We start from the raw sequence: 19,013 nt of genomic DNA, 5'->3' as shown, positions 1-19,013 counted from the left end.
CTCTCCCATGTATACATGTTATAAAGCTTTGTTTAATTTTCTCCTGCTGTTCTGTCTCATGTGAATTTAATTCGTTCTCTGGCCAGAAGAACCCAGAGAGGGTAGAGAAAACGTCTTCCTCCCCTACATAAACAAAGACATATAACTGTTAAGAGATGCTAAAGGGAAAGTTACAGTGTTTTCCCTTAATGTAAGTAACCAGTTCCTGAATTATTTGTTTTGTAAATATGTGTTTTCATATGATGGGTTTCCAGCCTTTCCAAACCAATCTTGTGCTTTCAATAGCCATCAATGGGGCAATGAAGGAAATTTCAGTCAGCTTTTCCCCTGGATCTAACATATGAGTGGGAGGTGATTTCATGTCCATAGCCATATTGTGCCAATATTGTTTTACGACCACCCACAGTTCAGAAGGACAGAAGGGCTGATTGAGTTGTTCACACTAACATTTCCTCTCCTCTCTTGTCCCCCTCCACCCTCTACAGAGAGTGCAGCATCCACACGAGTGCCCCTCCTGTGGAGGCTTTGGCTTTCTTCCGTGCTCCATGTGCCATGGGAGCAAGATGTCAGTGTTTCGAAACTGCTTTACAGACTCTTTCAAAGCCCTGAAGTGTACAGCTTGCAATGAGAATGGTCTTCAGCGCTGTAAGAGTTGTGCTCGTTAGGCAGAGCTTCCACCCAGGGAAAGCTTCATTTTGTTAACCGAAGGCAGTAATTTGGTTTATACTTTTTTTAAAAGAAATGGTCATGTTTATGGATTAATCAATAAACTTTGTTTATTACAATTGCGTTTGTTTTGAATTTTGCTGTGATTATTTTCATTAATTTAGTAAATAAACATCTATTTAACAACTACTATGTGCCAAGCCCCATGCTAGCCTGTGGTCTGTATAATTGGAATTTATGGCATATCCAGTACCATTACAAGATAGCCAAATTCTGATTCCCTAAATGTGTTTGATTTTCTGAAGAAAAAACAAAATATATCTAATGATGCCTATTGTAATGTTACCCTATTGTCTAGAATGAGTTGATTCAAATCTCTAGAGGCATGACTTGTTTCTATGTGTGCCTCAGCTGCAGGGAAAGAGCGATCTGTGGATAGTGGGGAAGAATATGATCATATATATACTTAGGCAGTAGAATTTTTTAAAAAGCTATAGCATAGTCTTGGAGCTGATGATATTGATGATAAATCATTAATGTTATCAGATGGATTTCTTGGTGATGATACAAAAGTTGTCAAAAGAGTTGTCTGGGTTTATTTTTTAAACATCTGTCTTGTGCTATTGCCATTGAAAGTGCTCCCAAAAGGTGCTAGCATTGTCGTCTTGAGCTGGACATGAGAGCACTATGTAGATTGAACACGTACTAGGCAATGTTATCACCTGTGCTTCTGACCAACCAGCTATATATTGGAGGTTCCCAAACCCCCTCTTTTGGACTTGATTAGTTTGCTGGAATGGCTCAGAGAATTTAGAGACACATTGTACCTACTAGACCACCGGTTTATTATAAAAGGACATAACTCAGGAAGTCAGATGGGGCAAGGTGTGGGGAAGGGGCAAGGAGCTTCCATGCCCTCTCCGGGCACGCGGCTCTCCCCAAATCACCATGTGTTCAACTCAGAGGCTCTGCAAACCCCATCCTTTTGGGTTTTTGTGGAGGCTTCCTTACATTCACATGATTGATTAAATAATTGGCTATTGATGATTGATTCAACCTCCAATCCCTCTCCCCTTCCCAGAGGTCAGGGAGATGGGACTGAAAGTTTCAACCCTCCAATCACATGGTTGGCAATCAGCCCCTATCCTTAGATGAGTTCCAAAACTCACCTCATTAACATCACAAGAGACACCTTTATGCTCCCATCACTTGGGAAATTCTAAGGGTTTTAGGAGCTCTGTGCCAGAAAAGAGGATGAAAACCAAATATATATTTCTTATTATAATTCCAATATCACACAAAGGAAAGAAATAGTGGAGAGGCCAAAGAGTTGAGTAGAGATTTCAGCAGCTGCATGTATTGCAAAGTCAGAGTTTGGTGTTCAAGTGGTTAATACAATGAACACTTCCTTGAAATCTCAGAAGGGCCCCATCTTTATTGTAAAGCCAAGGAGTAAGGACTATGTTGTAGAGCTAAGGGAAAAGCCAGAGAAAACTTGCCCTTAGAAGGCCTAAAACCAAGCATCCATGGTGTCTTTTAGTATTTGATTGCCTGTTAGGACAAAACACTCAAATAAGGAATAGAAATGAACTTCTTGAATATGAAAATCTACAGCTAACCCAACACCTAATGGTAAAATATTAAGTACTTTTCCCCTAAAATCAGGCTGTGGGCATGAATATTAACTTTTATCACTTCTATTCAGCATTATGATAGAAGTCCTAGACAGTGAAATAAGGTAAGAAAAAAAGTCACAAATATTGGGAAAAAAAAAGCTCATTATTTATAAACAACGCCATTTTGGTGTAGAAAATCCAAAAGAATCTACAGACTATCGAACCTCAAAGTGAAGTTAAAATTATTGTATTCAAGGTCATTATACAAAAATTAGAAATACAATACACAAGCAACAAAAAATCAGAATATAACATTAAAATAATACAATATAAACTGCTATCAGAAAGCATCGAGTACATGGAATACCTTTTACAAAAGATATATAAGACTTCTACATTTACAACTGCAATGTAGATTTGCTGAGAAGTTATAGAAGACCAAGAACATGGAGAAATGAGCCATGTTTATGGATTGTAAGACGACATTTTAAAGATGTCTATGGTTTCAATGCAATCTCAATTAAAATCTCACTAGACTTTTTGTATAATTAGACCTATAATTCTAATTTATATGAAAATGCAATCTAGAGTATCCAAGACAATTTTGAACCAGCGGGGTAAAACAAGGATAGCAAATACACCAAAGGAAAGAATGGAGAATTCAGAAATAGATGCATGCACTGAAGCCAACTAATTTTCAAAAAAGGTGCCAATACAAGGCAATGGGGAGTGGAAATTCTTTTAAACAAATAGTGCTGGAATTACTGATTCCTATATGGAAAAAATGACCTTGAAAATTACTACTACTACTGCCACTGCTGCTACTGGCATCTAGTGGCTAGAGGCCAGGGCTACAGCTAAACATCCTACAAAACACAGGACAACCCCTCCCCTCAGAAAAATAATCCAATCCAAAACGTCAACAGTCAAGATTGAGAAGCTCTGATCTAAATGTTAAAGCTAAACAAGGAGAATATCGTCACAATCTTGGGGTAGGCAAAGATGTTTTGAATAAGTCACAAGACACCGAACTATAAAAAATGATCTTAACTGGACTTAACTAAAATGAAAATCTCCTCATAAAAAGACACTTTAAAAAAAATGAAGAAGGAAGCGACAACAAGGAGAAAATATTCACAGTACAAATATCTGCAGTCTGATATCTGAAGACTTGTATAAGGCCATATAAAGACTCTGAAAAATCAATAATAAAGACCATTTAATAAAGAAGTGGGTAATAGACACTTTACAAAAGGAGACACATAGATGGCCAAAAACAAAGGAAAATACATATCATTAGTCATCAGGGGAATGCAAATTAAAACTGCAATGTGATATTACTACATAATATTTAGAATGGCTAAGATTTAAAAAGACTGAAAATACAAAGTGTTGGGTGTAGGTATGGCACAAATGGAACTTTCACACATAGCTAATGAGAATGTTAAATGGTACAACCACTTAAGAAAACCATTTGATGGTTTCTAATGAAGGAAAACATACACTAATTGTATGCTCAACAATTTTACCCCAGTTATTTATTCAAGAGAAATAAAAACATATGTCCACATCGTACAAGAGTTTCATGGAAGTTGTGTTCATAATAGTCAAAAAGTGGGATAATCTCAAATGCCCACAGACGGGAGAATTCATAAGCAAATTGTGGTATATTAATACAGGGGCACACCGCCTACTAATAAAAAGAAACAGCTATAGATGAACATGGATGAATCTCAAAGATGTCATGTAATTATATTAAGCCAGACACAAAGGCTATGTACTATATGATTCCATTTATATGAAGCTATAGAACAGGCTAAAATTAATCTATACAATAGTTGCCTCATAAGCAGCAGGGGCAAGGGGCAAGGGACAGGAGAAGGAAATTAGATATGACCAGAACTAAGACAGTGGTCCAAGTTATGGTTCATTGAGAGTACATTTCCCCTCTGTCAATAAAGGAGAGAAGAATTTCTTGTATCAATAAACAGATTCTCATCACAGTTCCAACATGGTTCTGAGATTCTATTGTGTAGTAGAGCCTATTCAGAAACTTCCTGACTACTCAGGCTCTAGCTATGTTTCTGAAAATCCAACCACAGTCCCAGTGGCCTCCTTGTCTGAGGTACAACCAGGAGGGAGAATGACAATTGTACACGGGATTCTAATTTTCAGGCTGTATCTTGAACTCTGGGCTCGAGGACAAAGCCAACTTTCAATTGTGTTCATGAGGAATTTGTTTTGGTTTCTGTTTCTCATGCGTTGGCATGGAATTAAAGTGTTGTGTTTTCTGCTGATTATTTGTGAGCCACTAAAGAAGAACATTATGGAAGAGTAATGAAATTTAAAAGAAAAATCTCAAGCATCTGGTAGAATTGCAGAAGTTAATGACTGTAATAAGCTCATAATAGGCTGTTTAAACATAAATTTGTGTTAACTTTCTGAGAGAAGTTGGTTTAGACACTTCACATCTATTATCCATTTCCATTTTATAAAATGTAAATGAGAGATCATTATACTTACTATATTTATCCGACATTGTTGTGACGTGAGATTAATTAGAATATATAGGAAAGTACTTAAAAAACCCAAAGCACTATACAGAGGCATAGAAAATTTCATATTTACCATGGAAGTTATGCATCAGCAATGTATCTTTTTATTGACCAGATAAGGAAACAAACTAACATTCAACGGACACCTTCTGTATGCTTGGTTTTCTGGACAGTATCTTGTTTATTTTTCGTAATACTGTGGAGAAACTGTGATTCAGAATGTTAATTAATTTTCCTAAAGTCTTGAAATTTGTTAATTTGTTGTATCTGTAAATTTGTTAATTAATTTTCCTAAAGTCTTGAAATTTGTTAATTTGTTGTATCTCAAGTGTTCCTGAGAGCTCCCTTCATTTCTGGTATAAAGTGGGAAATGAGTCAAGTGAACAACAAACTCGCTCAAAGAGAAACACATACATACGCAATGGAGCTGGAATGAAAAGAAAGAAAGGTCTCTCCTGTGCGTCTGTGCTCTCACAACTTCATACAGTCCTCTCTGCAACTCGCCATTTATTTCAAAAGCCAGGCAATGCTGGCTGTTGGCGAAGGATACAGAGTAATGCAGTCAGGACTAGGGCTGGTCCATGAATGCGCTTTTAAAAAAGACTAAAGGAGGGATCTTACAAATGATACATACCTAGTAAATATAAATACTTATTTTTTAAACCTTCTTGTCATCCCAAGGGCTTTTGTTAAAAGGTAAATGATTGGTATATCGATTAGAGTTTTGTCTGGTCTTTCATGTACAAGCCTCACATGCAGCAAAGAAGCTAGTCTGGAACTCTTCAAAGTGGAGTGAAGATTTAAAGACGATTTTGGCAAGCATCTGAATGTAATATCCTTTTAGATCTGGGGGATTGTTTCTTGTGATCTTTTGTAGTTTTCTCACCCACAATAATTTGACAGTAATTTGGTTTTTTCAGTACTTTACAAAGTTATTTCTAAGGCATTAAACTTAGTGTTCATAGAATAAATGTCTTCTCTTTGCTCTCGTATTTAACCAGTATATTATTTAGTTATAACAAACTGTTACACTTAATTAAAATTAATATATTTGTTATACAATTATATATATCATTCTAAACACAACTATAAGGCTAACAGATTTGAGAAGAACCAAAACTGATGAGATATACATTTGTCTGCCAGTAGCAGAAGTATATAGGCAGATTAGAGTGTGTCTCCTGGTTGCAAGGATGCAGCAGGCAGAAGGAATGTATTACAGAGGGAGTGGGGAGCATTTGGCAACCCTGAAAGTATGTGAGGTGCAAGTTGACTAAGGAAGCTTTAGCTAACTTATGTGACCATAATAGAATCCAGGGGCACTGTTGATAATATGCTCAGGGTTATTCATCATCACCTTCCTCACTACCTTTCTGCTCCATCAGCAGCTGGCATTGCTTAGCTACCAGCATTTCTAATGCATGCTGTGTTTGACCTGCAATGTTTGACCAGAGACTCAATAGCTTTGGAAGGTATGTTCCTCTCTGTAAGGATAAAACACTTCCACACATGTCGCTTTTTGTGTGTGGCTTATTTCACTTACCGTAGTAATGTCCACTGTTATGACCTCACATATATGTGGAATCTAAAAAAGTTGAATACATGGAAGCAGGGAGTAGAACCGTGGTTGCTGGTGCAGGGAGGTATGGAAAATAGGGAGATGTTACAAAGGGCACAAAGTTGCAGTTATGTGGGATGAAGAAGCTTTAGAGATCCAATGTACAGCATGACAACAATAGTTAATAACACTGTACTGAATACTGGAAATTTGCTAAGAGTAGATTTCAGGGGCTCTCACCGCACACACGTAAAAGCAATTCTGTGAGGAGATTATGTTAACTAGCTTGACTATAGTAATCATTTCACTATGTGTATAAATTCATCATGTTGTGGACCTTAAATACATACAATTTATATTAAAAAATAAAATAAAATAAAAAATTTGAAAAAAGAAAGACACAATCTCATTGAACATGCTACCGCAGTATACTGCTTTACTGGAAGCGACTGTGCTGGGTTTCTATCCAGAAGAACCCTTCTTCAGAGAACCACTGGCCTCTGGAAATTCGTTCATGAGAGAAAAGTTTTTTTCAACTATGGAGGAGTATCCATGTATCAAAGCATAATTCCTCTAAGAAAAGAAAGAGCATCCATTCTGATGGAAACTTTTTGTTCTGGCCTTATTCTGAACTTTTAAAACTTTTTCATTAAACCTAGCACAGAACACATTGGAAAACTCGCAGTGCATGATTTGGTGGCAAGGTGACTTTTAATGGGAATTTAGCTTTCATAGAAGAATGTAAGATGTCCTGAAAGCATTGCTTATATGTAGCAAAACTGAAGTCTACTCTTAATGTTAATCAATATCTAGAAAATCCATATTGATTCTCTGTACGACATATGCCTCATTTCACATTCTGTGCTTTTAAGTTGTTACTTCTTTTCTCTATGTCTTCTGTGATCTTAACCCTTTTCTGCCCACCACCTTGTTGGAGGAATATCAATATAAATGTTACTCAAAACAGAGTACTCAAAATAGAGGTACACATACCAGTTAGAAAGCAAAATGTTTGTACAATATGGAAAATGGTGCCAAGTGCATTGCCTATTTATTACAATAGAAGAAAAATGTTAAGACTGATGGAAAATAGTGATCTTTAAAATATTTTCCTTATACATTATTGGTGGCTTTGGTCCATATTTTGCACATTGTATATTTTTGTGTGTTGCTTTGCATTTGATGATTGAAGACATTGTGAAGCCTGAAAAGCCCCTCGGAGAAGCACTGGGACAAAATCTAAGGTGCTGCTTTCTGGAGACAAGATGCCACTTCATTGCTCTGAAGTTTACAGATTTGCTCTGACCTTTACAGGTCTGTTTTGAGTCATTTCCTGTCTGCTGTAGATTTTACCTGGAGACAGAATTGTCAATATATCTTCTGTCACCTTTTTGTTTCCTGGCTAGAAAATATTACAGCATGCTTTATTCTTAGGAGAGAGAAATATGTTTGTTTTTCAGAACATTCTTCCCTAAGGTAAAAGTCTCTGTACTCTGTAATTTTTCCAGTAGTTGCTATGAATCCTTTGCTGTTATAAATAGGTGAGCAGCCATCAGTAGCTGTGTTATCTCTTCCCAACGTTTTCTTCTCTTCCGATTTTCTTCTCCTTCTGGGTTTGAAGAAATAAGGATTTGAGGAAATAGGGGAAGATTTTTGAGCCTTTTTATGAAGTAGAAGCACTTCAGCTTGTGAATAAAATATTTAAGTTTATTAGCAATGTGATTGTGATAAGTAATTATAGAAAACTCCCCAGGTTTCTGGAATCAAGACTAACCATGTGGTACTCAGTCAAGAAATATATGAGACATTGTGAGTGATACAAAAAGGAAAATAATGTGGCTTTGTCCCCACTGTGACTGGAGAGATAAGACATGCTATAGATAAACAGAATGCACACTCTGTCCTGCAGGTTATTGCTTATCAGATGTCTGGGAAAGACACTAGATGCCATAGGAGAACACGGGAGGCTGCTTGGGGGACTTAGCTTGAAGCAGTGCCTATGGTAATGGCTAGAATTTCTATAGGCAAAAATGTGGGTGAAAAGTCAGGGCCCAGCTATGGAATCAAGTGGGTGAAATGGAATGTGCTTAGGGCAATGCCTGGCAGATGGCAAGTGTTCATGACACGTTCCAAACGATCCCAAAGATGATGATGATAGGCGATGTATTATTGTGGTTAGGAGCACAGGCTCTGGATTCTGATTATCTAGTTTGGAATCCCAGTTCTGCCATTTACCAGCTGTGTGACTTTAGGCAAGGTTCTTACACTTTCTGTGCCTCAATTTTCTTATTTGTAATACAAGAGTAATACCAATACGTAACTCATAGAGTTGTTAAGAGGATTAAATTAATACACATGAAGTATTTATTTTGGTACCTGCCACAAGGATTAGAGATAGTTTGGAATAGATTGTAAAAAACTTTGAAAGCACAGGACTTTTGAATTCATCCTGTAGGCAAGGGATGTCTTTTCAGTCAAGTTATTTATTCTATGAAACATTGGTTTGGAAAAAGAAAAGAATTGTATATTAAAAGAAGTGAAAGAGTTGGGAAATAAACGTTTAAGAGTTTAAGGTGCAGGGGCCAGTTCTGTGGCTGAGTGGTTAAGTTTGCACACTCCCTTCCGCAGCCTGGAGTTCAGCGGCCAGGGGTTTGAGGGTTCGGATCCTGGGCGCAGACCTTTGCACCGCTGATCAAGCCACGGTGTGGCAGCATCCCACACAGAGGAACTAGAATGACCTACATCTAGGATATACAACTATGTACTGGGGCTTTGGGGAGGAAAAAAAAAAAAAGAGGAAGATCGGCAACAGTTGTTAGCTCAGGGCCAATCTCCTCTCCAAAAAAAAAATCAATAAGTTAGAGTTTAGGGGGCAGTATACACTCTTAACTGACAACAACATATGGTGCTGCCTTTTGCATAATCAGAGTGTATAAATGTGGGAACCAAAAGGTAGAAGTAGGAATGGATCCTCTAAGCATTATTCTTATATTTTGACTCAAAATATTTGTGTTTCCCATTCTCAAGATGTTGGGCTATTAACATGTTAGTATTCAAAGGAGGAGTGCCTCCATCAGGAGCCAAAACAATGGTCTGTTGAACTGGAAGTTGAGACTTCCACAAGGCCATTTTTAGCTTCTGATGACACCAGACCTACAGAAAAACGGTTCCTGTTTGGCTGGCTGATTGATCCTGTTTATCAGTGGAAAATAATATTAGTGCTGCACTACGTGTACAGGAAGGAGGAGCTCTGGAACCCAGGCAGTTTCTCAGACACCTTCTAGTACTGCCACATGCAGTGATAAAGGGTAATGGACGATTACAGTCCCACAAGAAAAGCAGGGCAAACAAAATGTAAGATAGCCTGGAAAGAAAGTTTTGGATCACCCTACTAGGAAAAGAACGCGGTTCACTGATGTGCTGACTGAGGGCGGACTCAGCATGGGATAAGATGAGGAAGAAATATGTGAATACAAACCAAGCTTCATGACCAGTTGTAGAAACACTGGAGAGAGTAGTTATTAGTTATCTATATGTTAAAACTTTCCCCATTATCTCTGTATGTGTCTCTATATGTATCAATAAGCCTCCGTAGTTTCTTCTCTATCTCTTCATCTACTATTTTTCACAGTGTGGAGTTGATAGTTAACTTTATTACTGAGCCCATATTTAACTTTAACTTCATATCAAAACCTCATCAATGATTGTCAGCCATGGTCTCTTTCTGGGTCAGCTTCATTCCTCTTCTTGTTCAGTTACAATTTCATTTTGATACCTAGGGGTAATCTGGGTTAGAACCAAAGATTTGTGGGTTCTTGTTGTTGGGGGAGATATTTTCAGCAAAGCATGTAGCTGATTAGAAAAAAATGTTTTGACGTTAGGCTAGTTTACCGTGGTGCTTTGGAGAACAGGCTCTGGCAAGGGGAGGGTGAAATAAAAAGTATAGATTTGGTTCCTTTACTGTGGCCTGGACAGGAATTTGAAATAGTAAGTGTATCCCATTAAGAAGAGACAAACAGCAGTCATCAAACTGCAGGTGGGTCTTCAACAGTGACTTCATGTGGCTGTGAAAATCATGTCACTTGTGGAATAATCAGAGATTAGCTCAGGGAAGCGGGGCCCCAGGATTCTGAAAATCTCAGGGCTTAAAGAAATCTTTAAGTGAGAGATATTTACTCTCTGCTAATAAGGAAGGTGGAGATTTGAGCAATTGCTTGGAAAAATCAAAGTAATGATACAGTAGGTTTATTCTAGCACATTTTCTTTGCATATCTGAGTAGTAGGAGTGATTTTTGATGCATACAATTACTTACTTTTGAGTATTAAATTTATATATGATCATTGCAGATTTTTTGTCAAATAAAGAAAAAACCCCAGCACAAAGTCACATTTTGATGTTATTTCCTTCAGAACTTTCACCTTTGTTTCTATGAACTGTGTAAATTTAGATCACTTTTTTCCCTCAGTTTTATAAAGTATAATTGACAAACAAAAACTGTATATATTTACATTGTACAATGTGATGTTTTGATATATGCATGCATTGTAAAATGATTACCACTCTCAAGCTAATTAACTTCTCCATCACCTCACATAGTTATCATTGTTTTTTTTTGTGGTGAGTGTCGCTTAATATCTACGCTCTTAGTAAACTATAGTATTAATTACAGTCACCATGCTGTGCAACAGATCTCTGGAATTTATTCATCCTGTGTAACTGAAACTTTGTTCCCTTTGACCAACTCTTCCCCTTTCCCCTAACGCCCTCTAATCCCTAGCAACCACCATTCTACTCTCTGCTTCTGTGAATTTGACTTTTTTCGATCCTAAACATGTGTGAGATCATACAGTATTTGTTTTTCTCTCTGACTTTTCACTTAGCATAATGTCCTCCAGGTTCATCCATGCTGTCATAAATGACAGGCTCTTCTTCCTTTCTAAGGCTTAATTATATCCCATTGTATGTGTATATATATATATACACACATCACATTTATATATACACACATATATATGTATATATATAAATACACATCACATGTTTTTGTCCATTCATTCGTCAATGGATGCAAGTTTCTTCCATATATTGGCTGCTATGAATAATGCTACAATGAACATGGGAGTGCAGACGATCTTCAAGATACTGATTTCGTTTCCTTTGGATATATATCCAGAAGTGGGATTGCTGGATCTCATTGTGGTTTTGGTTTTCATTTTCCTGAGGATTAGTGATGTTAAACGTCTTTTCGTATAATACCTGTTGGCCCTTTGCATGTCCTCTTGGAAAAAACATCTATTCTGGTCTGTTGACCATCTTTTAATTGGGTTATTTGTTTTCTTGCTATTGAGTTGTTTGAGTTCATTTTATATTTCAGACGTTAATTCCTTATTGGATGTGTGGTTTGCAAATGTTTCCTCCCACTCCACAGGTTGTCTTTTCACGCTGTTGATTGTTTCATTTGCTGTGCAGAACCTTTTCTGTTTGATGCTCTCTGATTTGCCTATTTTTGCTTTTGCTGCCTGTGGTTTTGGATCATGTCAAAAAATCATTGCCCAGACCCATTTGAAAAAGCCTTTTCCTTACATCTTCTTCTAGTAGTTTTACAGTTTCAGGTCTTATATTTAAGTCTTAAATTCATTTTGAGTTGATTTTTGTATATGGAGTGAGATAAAGTTCAATTTAATTCTTTTTTTGTTTTTAGGTATGCTTGTTTTTGGTGAGGAAGATTGGCCCTGAAGTAGCATCTGTTGCCAATCTTCCTCTTTTTTCCCCCTCCGCAAAGCTCCGGTGCATAGTTGTATATCGTGGTTGTAAGTCCTTCTAGTTCTTCTATATTAGACACTGCCATAGCATGGCTTAATAAGCAGTGTGTAGGTTGGTGCCCAGGATCTGAACTGGCAAACCCCCAGCCGATGATGCGGAGTCTACAAACTTAACCACTACGCTGCCTGGCTGGCCCCCACCGTTTTGTTCTTTCACATATGGATATCCAATTTTCCCAGCACCATTTGTTGAGGAGACTGTCCTCCCCCCGTTGTGTATTCTCGGCACCTTTGTTGAAGATAATTGACCATAAATCTGTGAATTCATTTCTGGGCTCTCTGTTCTGTTCCCTTGGTATATATGTACAGCTGTTTTTATGCCAGTTTCATGCTGTTTTGATTACTATAGCTTTGTAGTATATTTTGAAATCAAGTGGTGTGATGCTTCCAACTTTGTTCTTCTTTCTCAAGATTGCTTTGGCTACTTGGGGCCTTTCATGGTTCCATGTGAATTTTAGGATTGTTTTTTCTATTTCTCTAAAAATATGCCATTGGAATTTTGTTAAGAATTGCATGGCCTGGGTCCACACCCTGGGTTCACAGGGGCTGGCCTGGAGCCTTGATCTCTGGGGGCAGGCCTTGGAGACTGTGTCAATGAGGGCAAGCCTGAAGCCTGGGTCCATGGGGATGAGTTTGTCTTGAGTCCCAGGCTGGCCTGTGCTTAGGTCCACAGAGGCAGGCCTGGTGCCTGGGTCTTTGGGTAGCTGGCTTGATGCTGGGACAGGCTTGGAGACTGAGTCCTTGGGTACAGGTCTGGGCCCTGGGGCTGTGAGGGCCAGCCTGGAGCTGGGTCTGCATGGGCAGTCCTGGACTCTGAGTCCACTGGAGCCAGCCTGGACCCGTGGTTCACTGGAGCCTGGGGCTGCAGGGGCTGGCCTTGTGCTGGGGAGAGTCTGGATGCTGAGGTCCATGGAGAAGTCTGGTGTTCCCTTCACTCTTCTTCTTCCAACTCACAGGGAGGATATTTGTCTCTGGGCTTCACTGCCTGGGCTTGGGCAAAAAATGATGTGGGTAATGTGAAACTGACCGTCCCACCCTCTTCAACGTGCCTTTCTTATTTCTGTGCTCCACCCGCGTGCTGTAATCTCTCATCTGGAATCCTCAGCTCCTGTGAAAGTACTTTTGTGCACAGATAGTTGTTCAAGTTGGCGCTTCTGTGAGGGGATGAGTGCTGGGAACTCCTATCCCATCATCTTGCTGCCATCACTCTCTCTCTCTGTGTGTATATTTCTCCCCACTAATTTTTACTCTTCATTTAAGGAAACAGAACCATCTCTTCTTCAACACTTTATTTGAATTTGACTTAAATGTCACCTCAACCAGAGAGAGCTTGCCTGCTGACCCTATTTAAACTACCATCCTTCCAACCCCCATATTGTTACCCAGTTTGCTCTTCTTTATAAAACATTGGTGCCTGGCGTTGTAGTATTTATTTAGTTGTTATTATGGCAGGGAATTTATTCACTGCATTATCCCTAGATGCTAGAACAATGACACTTATGCAATAAACACTCAATAAATATTTCTTGAATAAATTTATTAAAATATTTGTATAATTCAGTGAAATTTTATTCATTTATTCATGCAGCTAATTCAAATATTTTGTTAGGATTGTCATTATGTATTATGCTTTGTTTTTTGTTATTTTTATTATGATAGAATTACTTTAGGTATCCTACTCTTTCCTTTCATCAAAGTTATGATGAATGATTATGTTTTCCAATTGTATCTCTGAGTGATTTATATGTAATTTTTTTATTGAAAGTTAGTTTGTAAAATTACCTTGTATTTGGCCATTTTAAAAACTCTCTAACTAGTTCTAAAAATATTAAAATTGATTCACTTGAATTTTCTAGATATGTATTTATGTAATTGAGCGCTGAAAATGGCTGATTGTTAAGTTCATGGAATCTTCTGAATAGACTATAACCTTCCTGCTGGTATTAATAATATATTTTTAACCTTTATACCATCAAGCCTAAGCATGATGCTTTACTCGTACTATATTTCTAACTAAGGTTTACTGAATGACTATTTGATTGCCCACATATCTTTACATCTCTTGGTATCCAAATCCTATTAAGTATGGAAGTCTGGTCAAGTTGAGGAACTTCAGCTCCTCTTCTCCAAATGGAATCACCCTCAACAGGTCCAGTGGCCAGAAAAGGCGCTGTGAAATAGACATTGAGATTGAATCCCTTTCAGAGATTCTGCCTCAGATGTGTTGGTAGTGATAATAATGCTTCTGAATACCCACTGCCAACTGGGTGAGAAGTATTAGAGGAGTTTTTTTGTTTTTTATTGAGTTCATAATAGTTTACATCAATGTCAGATTTCAGTTGTACATTATTTCTTGACTGTCACCACATAAGTGCTCCCCTTCACCCACTTTGCCCTCCCCCCTTGCCCTGGTAACCAATGAACTGTTTTCTTTGTCCCAGTACTTGTTTATATTTCACATATAAGTGAAATCATCTGGTGTTTGTCTTTCTCAGACTGGCTTATTTCACTTAGCATAATTCCCTCTAGGTCCTTCCATGTCATTGCAAATAGGATGAATTTGTCTTTTTTTCTGGCTGTGTAGTATTCCATTGTATATATATACCACATCTTCTTTATCTAATCATCAGTTGATGGGCACTTGGATTGCTTCCATGTCTTGGCTATTGTGAATAGTGCTGCAATGAACATAGGGGTGCATGTGTTACTTTGGATTGTTGATTTCAAGTTGTTTGGGTAGATACCCAGTAGTGGGATGGCTGGGTCACATGGTAGTTCTATTTTCAGTTTTTTGAGGAATCACCATACTGTTTTCCATAGTGGTTGCACCAGTTTGCATTCCCACCAGCAGTGTGTGAGGGTTCTCTTCTCTCTACACCCTCTCCAACATTTGTTATTTTTAGTCTTAGTGATTATAGCCATTTTAATAGGTGTAAGGTGGTATCTTAGCATAGTTTTGATTTGCATTTCCCTGATGATTAGTGATGTTGAACATCTTTTCATGTGTTTATTGGCCATCTGGATAACTTCTTCGGAAAAATGTCTGTTCATCTCCTTTGCCCCCTTTTTGATTAGGTTGTTTGCTTTCTTATTGTTCATTTGTGTGAGTTCCTTATATATTATGGAGATTAACCCCTGGCCAGATATAAGATTTGCAAATATTTTCTCCCAATTGGTGGGTCATTAGAGGAATCTTTTAACATCATTGGATTCATTGGACATAAGGAAGAGGCTGGACCAAGTTGTGTAAACAAATCTTCATGAAGCCCTTGGCTAAATTCTGTGCTCTTTTTGCTCCTTAATAGAACAGATGAAATGTTTGCCAATAATGTTTGGTATATATTACCTTCCTCAAAACAATATAAATATTTTATAGACTGGAGTATAGCTATAAAAACATGAATTAAAAAGTGTATATGTAGAAGTACTGATTCACTCCCAAATTTTACTGCATGGTTTGCAAAAATTACTGCTTTTCTAAATAGGGATAGGACAATCACAATTCGGATTATAAATATAAGTTTTCCTGACATTACTTAGAATTTCCCACACATGGGCATAAGTCTACATCTAAACTTTTATTGTGTCTCAGAGAGAATTCTCCCTCTTGTTTGCCAACTCCTCCCTCATGTCTTGTATGGAAAAAATGGAATGTGCCTTCCAAATGCCACAGAGACACTAAAAAAGGGCAAATAGATGAAACTCATTGGAATACTTATCCTGGAAGATTATTGAAAAATAGTGGGACAGAATTAGAGACCTTCAGAGTACAAAACAAAAGAAACTACCTCCATGACCTTTGCATATATGTTTTCAGCAGCACTGGAAGTACAGTTGTGACCTATGTATTTTGCAGTCTCTGATGCCCTGGGTTGCTTTCCTCATGCTAAAACATATTCAGCAATATTTCTCTCCTGGTGCTGGAAATTTCAGTGCTGCTCAGTAGAGGTCTCACCCTCCAGCATGCTTGAAATTGGCATGCCATAAATAAATAATGAATGTAAAGTTGAATCATAGAATATCTGACTTTTCTTTGGAGTCTATTGTTGCATAAGGGTGCTAATATTTTTCTCACTGGTTTAAGGTGCACTTTGATGTATGTCTTATATCAGAAATCATTTAATCTGAAACCCAAAGAGATGCTGTGAGAAGATATTCTTCTTTTTTCAAATAAAGTACACAAATCTTAAAATAAAGAACTGGAATACCATTACTCTGTGCTTCCTCTAATATCTAGTTGTGCTTGTTAAAGAAAAATGACATAGGCTTTAGGTATGACTTGATAGATTGTGTTAGTGTTAACAACTGATCTGACAACTTTAAAAGAAGTTTGAAACTGAATTATTCAGTGATTTTCATGGGCTAAATAATGACCCAATGAACAAATATGAAGGAGAAATTCATGACATGTGTAAATTTGATTTTCCTTTAAATAATTTCCCTGACTGTATTTGTACAATATTGTTCCAAATAATTCTATGAATTCTTCCTTGAATAGGAAGTCTTAACACAGGCTGCTAGTATTTCTAGATTTCTTTTTGTGTAGGCAGTAGCAGAGAATATGAGCTCAAACATAGAATGGAAGATTTGACATTCTGAGATCTGAACAAAACTCACAGGATTAGATGATTTTTGACAAGGAAATTGATGGTATGTTTTTAGTAAAATGTCTTCTTTGAGATCTAATGCCGACATGGGTTTTCTTTTGAAATCCTCCTTGCCTCCAACGTTTAGAGCTTGTGTACAGCTTGAGGGGGGTGACACTAACTCTTCTCTAAGGGACTCTCAGTTTTGTTTAATGTTTTCTGAGTGGATGACACCTCCTGCCATCATCATCCATTGCCCTTTTTTTGCTCTTTCTTCTCCTTCGAGGATTAGTTCAGAGCATGTTTTTTTTCTTTCATGTTTTCTCCTTCCTCAATCTGTTGTCTTAAGAAAAGCCAAGTGACGAACTAGAGTGTTTGCTAAAAATGTACTATTTAACAATATTTAGAAAATATACTAAACACTTCCCTAGTAGTTTGAGAAGTAAAGTCTCTAAAAAGTCAAAATCTGGATTTTTGATAGGTGAGAATGCCTTTGAATTTGTAGTGTAATACCTTCCTAAATTACAGAAAAAAAATTGATTAAAAATCAAAACATGTAATTAGGTTCATAACTTACTTTTTTCAGAACAGGGAACAGTGAAGTTGACCAACATACTGAAAATTAAATGTAATTGAAATAAAATGGTCAGTTTTGGTTTTTCAGTCTTACAGACGTTTTTCAAACTCTTGCCAACAGAGCAAATCTGGGTGAAATACAGTGACGTTTTTCATGGTCTGAAAGAGGGTTGTGGATGCTGGTGAAATATATGCTAGTACTTTTCACTGCTTGACATATCACATCCTGGAAGTCTGTTTCATTTTTAATGGAGGCATTATTCTATAATAAGAAAACAAGTTAAGGAAATTACTGCCATTTGAAAAACAAATTTTCACTTGAAACTATAGTAGGGCTGTAACAATATAACACTACCAACTGCTGGGTGTCAAATTCTGCTTAAAGACTTTTGCAGAGGCAGCCTTTGATAGTTATGAATCCATCGTCGCCAAGACCTTACAATTGACTACAAACTTTATCTCATCACTTTCATAAATTCCAGTGAAGAGAATAATAAACTATGGATAGACATGTTTATTTTAATGTGTGAAACTCAGTAGAATCCAGTGCCTTTGGTTTCAAAGAGAAAAAGAAGGTTTCAACAGCTGGGTTTCAAAGACCACGCAAATTCAAGCCCGATGGGCCACTGAAGTGTGAATGAAAGACTTATTGCCTTGGGCCTGCTCATGTGGAGCCCTTTTGAGCCGTGTGCATGTTTTCCAAAACCATTCATCTCGTATTGAATTTCCTGCAAACACACAGACACTTCTGCCCCATTGCACAGCCCACCTAATGCTTTATTCATTTGATTTGATTTATTTATACTGTGCCTATTTCTCCCAGTGCTCTGATGTGAACTTAATACAAATTCAATATCCAAGGCAAATCCAGCAACCAAAACCAGTTTTAATGAAAGCAAATACTAGGAAAGTATGGAAAGATGAACCATGTGTTATACGCTAACAGGAGGGGGCCATGACGGCTCCAAAGGAGTTCCAAAAATAAAGATAAGTTGCCTCTGAAAACTTTTGGAGGGCACAATTGGGCTGGCAGTCACATCCAACGGAGCACATAAGAGAGAGAGCAAGGTAGAAGTTTTGAAGGCAGCTGTTTGATGATGACTGAACTGTCAGTCTTAAAACTAACTTATAATCATTGCCAAGTTTCATTCCCAAAGGCCTCTGGATATTTAAAGAGGAAATGATATATAAAAAAGTAGTGACACGATATTCTGCTAAAAAGAAATACAAGCGATGTTTTGTAGGACTTCCGAGTTTGAAAACTTCTGAAATGTTTATTCACTTTGGGTGAAAATGATCAGTCTAGATTACACAAGCAGCAGTATTGTTCAAGATGAAAATAATGCAACTGAGTGCCTTGAATTTAATTTTAGAGTGACTGAGAGCGTAGACTCTGGAGGACTGTATGTTTAATAGCATATGAGAAACAGTCAAGGCTGATAGCAGGTTTCAGTAATTGTTTTATCAGACACAGTTCAATCAAGAACACAGATGTCACTCGTGTATTCTGGGTATAAAAGGTAAAAATATATGAATTAAGAAGTTAGACAATTGTTGGAAGAGCTGAGGTCAAGGGAACCGACATTGAAGATCTCAGCCTGAAACATCAAATAGATGGTTCTCAAGTCCTCAC

General features: G+C 37.5%; 1 protein-coding gene across 1 annotated transcript in view; it reads left to right on the top strand.

Annotated features, from left to right (window-relative positions):
- The window catches only part of GRXCR1 (glutaredoxin and cysteine rich domain containing 1), a 116,881-nt gene extending 116,096 nt beyond the window's left edge, over positions 1-785 (top strand). Inside the window, exon 4 of the mRNA XM_070612937.1 lies at positions 486-785. Within this exon, the coding sequence (XP_070469038.1) occupies positions 486-665 (180 nt within the window). The 3' untranslated portion in view covers positions 666-785. The remainder of the gene's footprint in view (positions 1-485) is intronic.
- Positions 786-19,013: the final 18,228 nt, after the last annotated feature.

This window comes from Equus przewalskii, chromosome 3, assembly GCF_037783145.1.
Source record: "Equus przewalskii isolate Varuska chromosome 3, EquPr2, whole genome shotgun sequence".
Classification (NCBI taxonomy): domain Eukaryota; kingdom Metazoa; phylum Chordata; class Mammalia; order Perissodactyla; family Equidae; genus Equus; species Equus przewalskii.
This window is presented reverse-complemented; position numbering and strand designations above follow the sequence as displayed.